General features: G+C 39.7%; 1 protein-coding gene across 1 annotated transcript; it reads left to right on the forward strand.

Moving 5' to 3' along the window:
- Positions 1–9,173: 9,173 nt before the first annotated feature.
- On the forward strand, positions 9,174–10,157 carry pde6hb (phosphodiesterase 6H, cGMP-specific, cone, gamma, paralog b). Its single transcript, XM_087809132.1, has 3 exons — positions 9,174–9,217; positions 9,814–9,968; positions 10,040–10,157. Exons 2-3 carry the CDS (start codon positions 9,826–9,828, stop codon positions 10,155–10,157), a joined length of 261 nt encoding a protein of 86 aa, XP_087665258.1. The 5' UTR covers positions 9,174–9,217; positions 9,814–9,825.
- The last annotated feature ends 5,072 nt before the right edge of the window (positions 10,158–15,229 follow it).

Consider the following 15,229-nt stretch of genomic DNA (forward strand, 5'->3'; position numbering starts at 1 on the left):
CAGGGATTTCATCTTAGTTTAAGGGTTTATTTAAGTCTCACTGTTTAAGTATCAAAGTCCAAGAGAGAGAGAGTCTGTTACGAGGTCCAGATGTTCTGAGGTTGTTGTTACACAGTAAACATTTTGATAAACCAGCTGAAGTACATTCACAAGATATTTATAAGATACGAAACCGTGACAAATATTTCCAATTGAAATACAATTAAAATACAAAGACATTATTGTTCCTTTAAGATGCTGGCATTATTAAGAGCTTATTTAAGAACTTACTTGTTTAAGAACTTCCTTGTTTAAGAACCTCCTTGCTTAAGAACTTCTTGTTTAAGAACTTCTTGTTTAAGAACTTCTTGTTTAAGAACTTCCTTGTTTAAGAACCTCCTTGTTTAAGAACTTCTTGTTTAAGAACCTCCTTGTTTAAGAACTTCTTGTTTAAGAACTTCTTGTTTAAGAACTTCCTTGTTTAAGAACCTCCTTGTTTAAGAACTTCTTGTTTAAGAACCTCCTTGTTTAAGAACTTCTTGTTTAAGAACCTCCTTGTTTAAGAACTTCTTGTTTAAGAACTTCTTGTTTAAGAACGTCCTTGTTTAAGAACCTCCTTGTTTAAGAACTTCCTTGTTTAAGAACCTCCTTGTTTAAGAACTTATTGTTTAAGAACCTCCTTGTTTAAGAACTTCTTGTTTAAGAACGTCCTTGTTTAAGAACTTCCTTGTTTAAGAACCTCCTTGTTTAAGAACTTCCTTGTTTAAGAACCTCCTTGTTTAAGAACTTCTTGTTTAAGAACCTCCTTGTTTAAGAACTTCTTGTTTAAGAACGTCCTTGTTTAAGAACTTCCTTGTTTAAGAACCTCCTTGTTTAAGAACTTCCTTGTTTAAGAACCTCCTTGTTTAAGAACTTCTTGTTTAAGAACCTCCTTGTTTAAGAACTTCTTGTTTAAGAACGTCCTTGTTTAAGAACTTCCTTGTTTAAGAACCTCCTTGTTTAAGAACTTCCTTGTTTAAGAACCTCCTTGTTTAAGAACTTCTTGTTTAAGAACCTCCTTGTTTAAGAACTTCTTGTTTAAGAACTTCTTGTTTAAGAACTTCCTTGTTTAAGAACGTCCTTGTTTAAGAACTTCCTTGTTTAAGAACCTCCTTGTTTAAGAACTTCCTTGTTTAAGAACGTCCTTGTTTAAGAACGTCCTTGTTTAAGAACTTCCTTGTTTAAGAACCTCCTTGTTTAAGAACCTCCTTGTTTAAGAACCTTCTTGTTTAAGAACCTTCTTGTTTAAGAACCTGCTTGTTTAAGAACGTCCTTGTTTAAGAACCTCCTTGTTTAAGAACCTTCTTGTTTAAGAACCTGCTTGTTTAAGAACGTCCTTGTTTAAGAACTTATAGTTTAAGAACGTCCTTGTTTAAGAACGTCCTTGTTTAAGAACTTCCTTGTTTAAGAACTTCCTTGTTTAAGAACGTCCTTGTTTAAGAACCTGCTTGTTTAAGAACTTATTGTTTAAGAACGTCCTTGTTTAAGAACCTCCTTGTTTAAGAACCTGCTTGTTTAAAAACCTCCTTGTTTAAGAACCTCCTTGTTTAAGAATGTCCTTATTTAAGAACATCCTTGTTTAAGAACTTCTTGTTTAAGAACCTCCTTGTGTAAGAACCTCCTTGTTTAAGAACCTCCTTGTTTAAGAGCTTCTTCTTTAAGAACCTCCTTGTTAAAGAACCTCCTTGTCTAAGAACTTCCTTGTTTAAGAACCTCTTGTTTAAAAACGTCCTTGTTTAAGAACCTGCTTGTTTAAGAACTTCTTGTTTAAGAACCTCCTTGTTTAAGAGCTTCTTCTTTAAGAACCTCCTTTTTAAAGAACCTCCTTGTTTAAAAACGTCCTTGTTTAAGAACCTCCTTGTTTTAGAACCTCCTTGTTTAAGAACTTCTAGTTTAAGAATTTCTTGTTTAAGAACCTCCTTGTTTAAGAACTTCTAGTTTAAGAATTTCTTGTTTAAAAACGTCCTTGTTTAAGAACCTCCTTGTTTAAAAACGTCCTTGTTTAAGAACCTGCTTGTTTAAGAACGTCCTTGTTTAAGAACTTCTAGTTTAAGAATTTCTTGTTTAAGAACTTCTTGTTTAAGAACCTCCTTGTTTAAGAACCTCCTTGTTTAAGAACTTCTAGTTTAAGAATTTCTTGTTTAAGAACCTGCTTGTTTAAGAACTTAAGAACATTCTTGGAATGAGACGAAGCTACACTCCTAGCTTTAATAATAACGGAGTAGTTAGCACACGATACTTCGTGGACGAATAAGGCGAAGGAAAGAAGGAAAGAATAAAAGGAGTAAAAGGAGGAAAAGTAAGAAAAAGAGGAAAAGGAGGAAAAGGAGGAAAAGGAGGGTGAAAGTAAAAACCATCTCAGACAGACCAGTTCATGGAGGTCATGTTGGCTCAGTGTCTTCACAGATATAGAAGATAACTGATATTGCGAAGAAAAACACAAGATCTCAGACTCAACACATTCCTCAACAACTCTGCAGCTATAAAGTCCAAAATAAATGAAAAATAAACAGGTGACTGTATTTAATTTTAGCACTGAGAGGGTTCAGATCTCAAAGTAGTCTGTGGTCCGTCGGGAGACCAGCTTACACAACAGCAGCCTCAGGACTACTTTGATTGTTCAGACTCTCTGCTCCGTGTTTGGGTTCCTTCTGCCAGACCCTTAAAATAGTGGACGTGGTAAAGAATCCGTTACTGCGTGAGAATCGACTTCACGAGCAACACTCTCTACGGCGCTCATGTAGACGGACAAGTGGAAGTCTGTTGTCCGCAGCGGTCAGTACCTATCAAGAGTGTGACCAGAGGTATCTTGGGACTGAGGTTTTGTCTGGGAAGTTTGTCTGCAGAGTTTGGTTTTGCAAGCGAGAAAAATGCACTTTAACTAGTACGCGGGCGCGACTTCAGAAACACCTAAATATACAACCATAAACGTATACAATACGAATCAAACAAAGTATTAATCGTCAGGGACAAAGGGAAGGTTGCGTTGAAGATTTTTTTCGTACAATTGTGTCGCCAAGAATCTGTTGAAACGATACAGGACTGACGATACGATATATAGTATGTAAGTCTGCACGATATTGGAAATAAGTGCGATATTCCATATTGCTGTCTTGAATTGTAAAACGTTCAAAACAGGAGTCCGTTCCGGTCGCTCCAACGTCACTTCCTGTTCCGGTTCTTAATGCTTCGCTTCGTGGAGAAAGATGGTCAATTATTGAGAGAGTGTAACGGGTCGTTTATTCGCCGCTTCAAGTCAAAAAAAATACAAGCTTCACGAACGATCGGACGCACTTTCTCCCGGCGACTGTACAGGTCAATAGTCCCGGGAGAAAAGGTCCCGAACTGTAGAAACATCACTATATTTAAGGCAAATTTCCCGTCCGGGAGGTCGTCCCTTTCCGGCCAAATGTTTTTTTCAAGTTCCCTGTGCCAACGATCCCCCATTGAGAGACATCCTGATGTGTTTTCTTGTAATCGAATCATTAAAATCTTCTCTTCTGTCTTTAGCCCCCCTTTCCCGGGTTGTGCTTCGTTCTTTGATCCACGATTTAAGGTGTGATTTGCAGATAAACAGATGTTTTAAATAAGGTGTCGTATCTAATTCTGATCCAAGCTTGTCTTGAACCAGTGAGTCAGTCTGAGTGGAATGTTGATGGTGAATGTGAAGTCAAACGAGTAATTTATATTTTATATTTTGATTATCTTTTAGCATTAATTTAAGTATGTCGTGTACGTATATAATAATTTTTAATCTAACAATTGCGATGTCAATATTTGCAATATTTATTTCCTTTTTACCCCACAAACTAGCCGCGTGCACGAGCAGCCGTGGATACACTGAGCCAAGTCAGTGCCTGCAAGACGCGTCGCCATAGCAACCGAGCCTAGCGACCTGCGCCGCACAGCTCGCAGACGGACGGAGACGTAAACGACAACTAAACATAGAAGTAGAAAATCACAAAAGAACGTGACACTGATCGATCGAAGTGCACATTTAAGAAATGCTTGATTTAAACAATAAAATATGATAAATTATCACATATTTTTCATATGCACATGGAAGGTGCTAATACTGCAATATTTTTTTTACATATCGTGCAGCCCTCATAGTGGTATATAGTGACATTGTAGGAACAAGTATGTATTTTCAGTATTCTTAAGTACTTGAGGAACCAAAATATCTCCAAAAATCAGCTTCAAAAAAGCTGCTGGAGTCACTGTATCCTCTTGTCCTCAGTCATCGCCAGGGCCTCTTACTTCAGATGAGTGCTGCCATCTAGAGGCTGGAAGTTTAATTACAACACAAGAATGAACAAACGCAGTGAATATTTGCATGTTAATCGTAGATACATTTTTTTATTTTATTTCATACACAATTCATTGAAATATAAACCCTTAAACGACTATGATTAAAAAAAAAATTATGATTTAAAAATAATATTTATATTTGAGTATTTTTTTAATGGATACAGATCTGTATTGAATAGTATATTGACATTACTTTATACACCACAACAATACACACAGTAGGCCTGATAAACTTTTTTTTTTTTAAATAATTAGACAAACGCCGTCACGTGACCTCCTTGGCAGGGGTGATGACAGCGCGGCGGTCTGAAGACGGTGAAAGTGTTTTCCACGAAGACAGCGACGTCACGGAGGTCATGTGATCACAGGCGAGCGGAAGCGAGCGCGAGCCTGACGACGCTAAGCTTCCGTGATGAGATTCGGGTCAATCTAGCTTCGGAGAAACAAGTAGATCAACCTCAGACTCTTACGCAACAGCGGCAGGAGAAACACAGCGTCAAGAGTTCCCTGAAGATCCAGAGATGTTTCGATCACATGACCCTCACCTGCCCCACGACACCGGACCAGAAGTCCACGCCGCCCTCGAGAGGTCACGGCGTCTGGGCCGGGATCAGGAGCGTCTGAGACCCCCGCGCCTCAGACGACGTCAGACGGCCCGAGACGACCTCGTGTTTTCGGAAGAAACACATCTTCTCTAGTAAACCCCGAGCGTCACTGCAGCCTCTTTGCTGCCTGAAGATGAAAAAAACCCACTTTGTTTAATTGCTGTTGATGTCGTTCGCAGGCCGGGCGGCTTAACGGCTTTTTATGGCCGGAGTTTTGGTCTCTTTTGCCGAGAAGAACCCGGTGCAGACGAGGACTTGGGTGCAGGATCTTGAAGATCTTGAAGTCTCGCACACACACCCGTCCATCCCAGCAGCTCCTGAAACATTGAGTCGAACACGACTCCGTGAGGTGAAGCCTTCATACCACGAATACTTGCTGTGGTCGAGTGTTGACACGACGACACAAACGCACACTCTCGACAAACAACAACAATACACAACCCGGATCGACTCGTCCTCCTTCAGTGAGGTTTGCACTGTGAAGGACCCGCATTAGCCACAGCAAGTACACAACTGGTTGTACTGACGTACACAACAGCGCTGGTACACGCAACTCTTGTGTCACCGACTGAAATACTTCAGTAGTACCGAGTATCAAGTTTACGCCATTTTATTTTCTTAGAATTGATCTTGAAAACTAGGTTTTTACCTGAAGTATGGTATCGAAGTGAAGGTATCAGTATTGACGTTTACACATTGAACTATTACTACACAATCATGTCTGCTGCAGGTACAACACGACCAGGTAATACTTGTAATTATCGAAGTGTTGTGTCTCAAGGAAGTATTACCATCGTCGCTGCTCTTTGAGATGATTGTTTCATAAAGTTGTGTACTTGACAGTGAAGAGTTGTATCGTAGTATTAAAAAGGTATCAAACGATCTCATATATGTACTGGAGTTTACTACACAACTGTGGAAATCATGACAAGATACTTCCACAATAAAGTGAACAATGAAGCAGTTCCTGTAGTATGTTTGAAAGTACTTGTTTAGGTTGTACTATGAAAACCTACATCGTGGTATATTGTTGTCGTGATACAACACACATACTATAGACACAAACAAATGCACAGCGATACACAAACATGCTAATACTAGCACGATCTACACACTCAAACACACGACTGGATCATCTTGTGACCTTTAACCTCTGATGTAAACAACAAGATGCTCCATCTTTAATGAGGTTCTGAGGAACCTTCTTCCTGGGCTTGTCGTCACGTCACACACTCACCGCCGCAGATGTGTGTCGTCACACACTCACCGCCGCAGATGTGTGTCGTCAGGAGGGAAGATGGACGAGCTGTCGCTCAGTTGACAGGACGTCAGAAGCTCTGGTCTCAGAGTTAATCTGATCAGCATGAGCGACACACTGACACACACTCCAGGACTGACCCGGCACTCGCTCCTGGTGTCGCACGGATCACTTCAACCCCATGTTCTCGTAATGAGGTCGACCGGTTCCGACCCAAAGCCCAGATACCAGCAAAGAAGCTTAATCACAGGAACGTGCTAATGTGGGATCATCATGTTCCGAGTGAGACTCACCAGTGACAAACATGGATCTTGCAAAGATTAATACAATCCAACAATTTTCAACTGAAATCAAACAATTTTCAACTATAATCAAACAATTTTCAACTATAATCAAACAATTTTCAACTGTAATCAAACAATTTTTAACTATAATCAAACAATTTTCAACTATAATCAAACAATTTTCAACTATAATCAAACAATTTTCAACTATAATCAAACAATTTTTAACTATAATCAAACAATTTTCAACTTTAATCAAACAATTTTCAACTATAATCAAACAATTTTCAACTATAATCAAACAATTTTCAACTTTAATCAAACAATTTTCAACTTTAATCAAACAATTTTCAACTTTAATCAAACAATTTTCAACTTAAATCAAACAATTTTCAACTTTAATCAAACAATTTTCAACTTTAATCTAACAATTTTCAACTATAATCAAACAATTTTCAACTTTAATCAAACAATTTTCAACTGTAATCAAACAATTTTCAACTATAATCAAACAATTTTCAACTATAATCAAACAATTTTCAACTTTAATCAAACAATTTTCAACTTTAATCTAACAATTTTCAACTATAATCAAACAATTTTCAACTTTAATCAAACAATTTTCAACTGTAATCTAACAATTTTCATCTATAATCAAACAATTTTCAACTATAATCAAACAATTTTCAACTATAATCAAACAATTTTCAACTTTAATCAAACAATTTTCAACTATAATCAAACAATTTTCAACTATAATCAAACAATTTTCAACTTTAATCAAACAATTTTCAACTTTAATCAAACAATTTTCAACTTAAATCAAACAATTTTCAACTTTAATCAAACAATTTTCAACTTTAATCTAACAATTTTCAACTATAATCAAACAATTTTCAACTTTAATCAAACAATTTTCAACTTTAATCAAACAATTTTCAACTATAATCAAACAATTTTCAACTATAATCAAACAATTTTCAACTATAATCAAACAATTTTTAACTATAATCAAACAATTTTCAACTTTAATCAAACAATTTTCAACTATAATCAAACAATTTTCAACTATAATCAAACAATTTTCAACTTTAATCAAACAATTTTCAACTTTAATCAAACATTTTCAACTTTAATCAAACAATTTTCAACTTAAATCAAACAATTTTCAACTATAATCAAACAATTTTCAACTATAATCAAACAATTTTCAACTGTAATCAAACAATTTTTAACTATAATCAAACAATTTTCAACTATAATCAAACAATTTTCAACTATAATCAAACAATTTTCAACTATAATCAAACAATTTTTAACTATAATCAAACAATTTTCAACTTTAATCAAACAATTTTCAACTATAATCAAACAATTTTCAACTATAATCAAACAATTTTCAACTTTAATCAAACAATTTTCAACTTTAATCAAACAATTTTCAACTTTAATCAAACAATTTTCAACTTTAATCAAACAATTTTCAACTTAAATCAAACAATTTTCAACTTTAATCAAACAATTTTCAACTTTAATCTAACAATTTTCAACTATAATCAAACAATTTTTAACTATAATCAAACAATTTTCAACTTTAATCAAACAATTTTCAACTATAATCAAACAATTTTCAACTATAATCAAACAATTTTCAACTTTAATCAAACAATTTTCAACTTTAATCAAACAATTTTCAACTTTAATCAAACAATTTTCAACTTTAATCTAACAATTTTCAACTATAATCAAACAATTTTCAACTTTAATCAAACAATTTTCAACTTTAATCAAACAATTTTCAACTTTAATCAAACAATTTTCAACTTTAATCAAACAATTTTCAACTGTAATCAAACAATTTTCAACTAGAATCAAACAATTTTCAACTATAATCAAACAATTTTCAACTATAATCAAACAATTTTCAACTATAATCAAACAATTTTCAACTATAATCCAACAATTTTCAACTGTAATCAAACAATTTTCAACTATAATCCAACAATTTTCAACTATAATCAAACAATTTTCAACTATAATCAAACAATTTTCAACTATAATCTAACAATTTTCAACTATAATCAAACAATTTTCAACTATAATCCAACAATTTTCAACTATAATCAAACAATTTTTAACTATAATCTAACAATTTTCAACTATAATCAAACAATTTTCAACTATAATCACACAATTTTCAACTATAATCAAACAATTTTAAAATATTATCAAACAATTTTCAACTATAATCTCCAAAGTGATGCACAGCTATTAAAGAAGGCGAAGAAGAAACTGCAAGCAGGGTGGAATGTTTTAGATGAGGCTGGAGAAGTGTGGAGACCACTCTGGAGGTCAGAAGGTCACGTGAAGGACAAAGAAAGGAACCACAATACATCACATGGACCACAAACGCGACACGTTGTCGCACTTGAGCCACGGATTGACAGCGCGCTGCAGATTAGCAGGTTAATCCAGATAACGTCTTTCCAGAAGGATCTCTGACTCGGTCTACCTCGGAGGATCTGGTCTTATCCTCCTGCCGGGCTGGTAAAACAAAGAGCGAAGGAGGGAGGGGGGGTAGCTGACCTCCTTCGGGGACCATGTGACTGGAAATCAGAGGTTGAGACGATTAGAGCGGGGGGGTATAAAGGCCCGATCCTGGATCTGGATCACAGATCCAACAGGAGGAGGACCAGGGAGCCGGGACGAGAGCCACTCACCAGGGACATCTGTGAGCACAGGTGAGGACTGGGACTGTCGGGGGGTAGTTCAGAAGGAAGTTCACCATGAGATGCTAGACCTGTTGATGGACGACTGGCTTGAGGTACATGACGCGACTAGTGGATCCAAACTGACTCGGAACATTTAGTTCAGGAACTTCTGGGTTCAGGGTTTAAAGGCGACGGTAGAACTGGAGCAGGTGCCAGGAAAGAGGATTGTCTCCTCAGCAGATGGTTGATAAGTTGCTCTAGTTAAGATCGACCGACAGCCACTGACTCGTTCAACGGTTAACGGCACTTTCACCCGCGCACACCATCACACTCTGATGGCAGTAGGCCGCAACGCAACATCTCAACCATCAGGAACACAATCTGGAGCCGGGATTGAACTCACAGCCTCCGACCGTCGGAGCGATGACGTCCTCGGTGACATCCGGTCTCCAAGGCGACTATCATCTCGGTGGGATTAGAGCTGAGCTAAAGTGATGCGGGACACGAGGACTAACCGGATCAGAGCCGGGATGACGACTAATCTGGCCATTTACACGCCGCGCTAATCCTGCCCCGGGTCCAGGTGGACGCAGCGATGTCTGACGGTTGACGCTCTTCTTCCAGAGACCCTCGCAGGCATGAACGCCAACCCCCCCGCCGGGAGCGCTCTGTCCAACACCGGAGTCAACGGGCCCACCACGCCCAAGAAGGGTCCGCCCAAGTTCAAGCAGAGGCAGACCCGTACCTTCAAGAGCAAGGCCCCCAAGCCCGGCCAGAAGGGGTACGGAGAGTAGACCCTGCCGCTGACCGGTAGTAACCGGTTCACTCACTCGTCCTTGTCTCCCCCCACAGGTTCGGCGACGACATCCCGGGCATGGAGGGTCTCGGCACCGACATCACGGTGGTCTGCCCGTGGGAGGCCTTCGGGGACATGGAGCTCAGCGACTTGGCCAAATACGGCATCATCTAGACGTCGTCCCGTCCTGCCTTCTCCTGCTCCTCGCCGTGGCCCGCCGAGATAAGACTGGCCACGCCCCCTAACACCCCTAAAGACCCCTAAGACCCCTAAAGACCCCCTCGTCGCACTACCTCGTCTCCACCGCGTGGATGAATCATGTCTTAATTTATTATCATATTATTATCATATCTTCTATATTATACGCTTGAAAATGACGAGACTCCTCCCCCCTCACCCGTCTCACCCGTCTCACCCGTCTCTCACCTGTCTCACCCGTCTCTTACCCGTCTCACCCGTCTCTCGCCCCCCCCCCCCCCCGCCCGCGGCAACTTTAGCTTCGCTTCTAGCTGTCGTGTAAAGTGTAAATACTTCTTTTTTTTCCTTTTTTTTACTCCGGCTCTGTAACGGCTGCTCCGGTCCACGAGTCGACGTCTGCTGCGACTCGGGTCGACGGAGGACGATCGTCCTGAAGTGTCTCTAGTGCTGCGTCGCTGGTAGAGGCCGAGCTGCAGCTACTCTGCACTCGCAGCTGCTTCTTCCTCTTTAGCTGCAATAAAACCTCTTGATTTTATCTTCCGTCGTCTCGTTCTTTCATAGACGACTTCGTGTTTGGATTCAAGTGTCAATAAAGGTTTGACGCGTCAACGTTCGTGCAAACAATGATTAGATGTCAAGTTAAATATATCGAGACTAACCAGTTCGACATGTTACACACACACACACACACACATGCACACAACCACACACAACCACACACACATGCGCACACACACACACACGTGCACACACAGACACACACACACACAGACAAACACACACACACAGACACGCAAACACACACACATGCACACTCACACACACGTGCACACACACACACACACACATGCGCACACACACACACACCACACATGCGCACATACACACACGCACACACACACACCACACATGCGCTCACACACACACACACCCCCACACACACAGACATAGACACGCAAACACACACACATGCACACTCACACACATGTGCACACACACACACACACGCACACATGTGTGCACACACACACACACGCACGCGTACACACACACACATGCACACAGACACACAACACACACAGACACACACACACACACAGACAAACACACACACACAGACACGCAAACACACACACATGCACACTCACACACACGTGCACACACACACACACACCACACACGCGTACACACACACACACAGACACGCAAACACACACACATGCACACTCACACACACATGCACACACACACACATGTGTGCACACACACACACACCACACATGCGTACACACACACACGTGCACACACACACACATGTGTGCACACACACACACCACACATGCGTACACACACACACATGCACACAGACACACAACACACACGTAACACACAAACTCACACACACGCGCAAACACACACAGAAACACACACACACACACATACCACACACGCGCACACACACACCCCCACACACCACAAACACACACACACACAGATATAAGATTCAATCTGATGTTCCAAACCCTTATGCCATCAGCTAATAAATCATACTTTATAAATAGTGAATCTAGAGCATCTGAAAACATCTTAAAACATCTGAAAACATCTGAAAACGTCCTTAAAGATCACTTCCTCCTTCACCTGTCAATCATCACGCCTGGCTTCTGAAGTCACAAACGTGAGCTCACACCGCCCCCTATAGGTGGAGGTTAGAAGCTCAGACGCCAAAACTTACGGTGCAATAACGTTAAACAGCGCCCTCTGGAGGTTGTGTTGACGAGTTCGCTTGTCTTGTCCCAGTGTTGTGAAGGTAAACTCTTTATTATAACGTTTGGAGTTTTTAGTCAAAATAAAAAAAAAACATTAAAAAAAGTTCAATAAAAGAAACAAAAACTTTTAGTTTTCTAAAAAACCGATATAAAATCCTTTTACACTTTTTTTTCTGATTGAAAATATTGGATGGAAATATATATATGTATATATATATATTTTTAAAACAACTTATTTGTCGGGAAATATTTTTTTCTTTTCAAGCAACTTTAAAAAATTGAAAATATCTTGTGAATAAAATAATTTAAGAAAATTGATATACTAAAATCGCAATAATATCAAATACCACAATTATTTATATATATAAATGTACATGTATTATTGAATATTCAAGGATTTTGTTCATTTTTGTGTTGCAATTTAACTTACAGCCGCTAGTCATGATGTCCTACACAACTAAAGACACAATCAAACCCTGCAAGATCGTGCTGACGACTGAGGACAGGAGGATACAGTTGACTCTGATGCTTGGACATAGTTTAAATAACTTTTTTGGGATGGAAAATATATTTTTGTGATTGAAGCAACTTCTTTCTACAGAATAATAAAGAAAGTTCAGCTTGTTGTGCAGTAAGTAAGTAAGTAAGTAAGTAATTTTTATTTGTATAGATCTTTTCCAGACCAGGGTCACAAAGCGCTTAAACAATCAAAACAATATTCAATAAAGTATATATTTTAAAGATCAAGATAAAACTGATAACACAACAGGAGTTCCAGAAAATCAAGGAAAAGCCTGAACAAATAAAAACGTCTTAAGGTGTTTCTTAAAGGAGTCAGTAGATCATCAAGAGCAAAGAGAGAGAAGATCGTTCCAAAGCTTAGGAGCAACAGTCTGGAAGGATTTCTCTCCTCTGGTCCTGAACCGTGTGCGTGGAACCATAAGTAGATTCTGATCCACAGACCTCAGAGCCCGAGCTGGGGTGTAAGGCTGGATCAGATCAGTGATGTAAGGAGGAGCCTGACCATGAATAGATCTGAAAGTAAGAACCAGAATTTTGAAGTTGATCCTTAAAGCAACTGGAAGCCAGTGAAGAGTTTTATGGATCGGAGAAATGTGAGTTCTTCTACTAGAGCGGCTCAGAATTCTCGCTGCAGAGTTTTGTATCAACTGCAGGCGAGACGATCCTTCTTGTTAAGACATGAAAACAAACTGTTACAATATAAGCATGGATTATAAGATCCAGATCATGTTGTGACAACATTTTACAATTTTAGAGATTTTTCTCAGTTGAAGGAAACAGTTTCTGGTCAGTTTTCTACAGTGTTGAACATGACATGTCTTTATCAAATACAACACCCAGGTTCCTCAGGCTCAGTTTGACAGACTGACCTAAGTCACCCAGGTACTGACTCAACCCTGGAATCTTATCATCATCATCAATCAGAGTTTCAGTTTTGTCCACATTTAGCTGCAAAGCGTTTTCACGCATTGTTTGATTTCTAGCAAACAATTGACTAAGTTCAGCCTTTGGGGCTCAGTTGGATCAACAGAGCAGTAGAGCTGGATGTCATCAGCAAAAATGTGATAAGAAACATCAGGAAATCTCTGAATGATTTTACCGAGGGGAATCAAGTACAGCAAAAACAATAAAGGACCCAGAACAGAACCTTGAGGGACTCCACACAACAGATCTGCCGATTCAGAATCATTTGATTGGCAGATACACTAAAACTGCGCCCAGAAAGGTAAAATGAGAACCCTTCTAACACAGACCCAGACAGTCTTCATCCCTCAGTCTACTTAGCAGGATCTGGTGATCAACTGTGTCAAAGGCTGAGGACAGATCCAAGAAACCAGAACAGTGAATTTACCAGAGTCAGCCGACGTCATGATGTCACTGGACACTTTCAATAAAGCTGTCTCCGTAGAGTGATGTTTACGGAAGCCAGACTGAAACTTCTAATGGATGTCGCTCTGATCCAGGAACAGCTGCTCAGACACAACCTTCTCCAAGATCTTGGACAAGAAGGGAAGCTTAGAAATAGGCCTGAAATTACTGAGGTCAGTTGGGTCTAAGCCTGTTTTTTTGAGCAGAGGCTCCACAATGGCATGTTCACCATATTCGTAACCCAGGGGCCAATTACATCAAGTACTTTGATAAAAAGCTTACAAAGAAGGACGTCATCTGAGCAGGAGGAGGGTTTCATCTTGTTCACTAGTGCTGAAATACCACCGAAAGATACAGCAGTGAAGGAGGACCAAGAGGAGGAGAGGGGCTCAGAGACAGTAGGGGTTCCAAACAAAGGGGGAGAGATTTTCTCTTTGATCAATTTAATTTTGTCAATGAAACATCTCAACAATGCATTGCTGTCAGCTTCACAGAAGACAGGCGTGATTTGAGGAGCAGGAGACATGAGTGAATTAATTGTGTCAAACAACGTTTTTCTTATTTGGCGCTACCAGTTTTCTGATGTAATCAGATCTATCAGTTTCTACCATCTCATTGTAAGAAGACATCAGATCCCTGAGGTGAAGTCAAGTTGTGCACCTCAAGTTTAGTGGACTTCCAGAGACGCTCAGTCTTTCGACAAAGTCTCTTCAGACTCAGGAGATCTTCATTTGTCCAAGGGCACCGTTTTTTATGAATTTTCAAGTTCAATTTAACAGGTGCCACTTGATCCAGTATTTCAACACAATGATCAGTGAAACAGTGAATCAAACTGTCCACGTCTGGGCAGTCATCAAAGGAAAGAGCGTCCAGGTTAAACAAGACAAGAGAATGATCACTCAGATGGACATCATGTACAGATCCATTAGAAATGTCCAGGCCAAGTGTCTCCTGCTCCTATTGTGTGTGTGCAGAGTGCCGTGGGTGTGTGTAGCTCCAGTTCCGAGCGGGATGTTGAATCCACGTTGTGCTAACAAACTCACATGCTGCACCTTCTAACACAGAGCGATCACGAGTGTGTGTCGTAACGGTCAGACACACACACACACACCCTGATGAACCGGTACACACTGTGACGTGTCGCGTCAGGTAAGAGTAGCGAGTCGGGGCTCAGGTGTCAACAAATCGTCGCACAAAACTTCCTGAATCAGTGAAACGATCGACTCCACGATTGTGTGTTTGTGTTCATCAACGTGTGTGTGTGTGTTTGATGACACGCCCGTACGGCCTGTACAGACACGAGTGGATGTGTCGCGCAGGAACTTGCTCAACACACAGAACCACTGTTATGATTTTAACGGTCGCCATGGCAACCTGTATAACAGGGTC

This window comes from Callionymus lyra, chromosome 15 (genome assembly GCF_982586985.1).
Source record: "Callionymus lyra chromosome 15, fCalLyr1.hap1.1, whole genome shotgun sequence".
Lineage (NCBI taxonomy): Eukaryota > Metazoa > Chordata > Actinopteri > Syngnathiformes > Callionymidae > Callionymus > Callionymus lyra.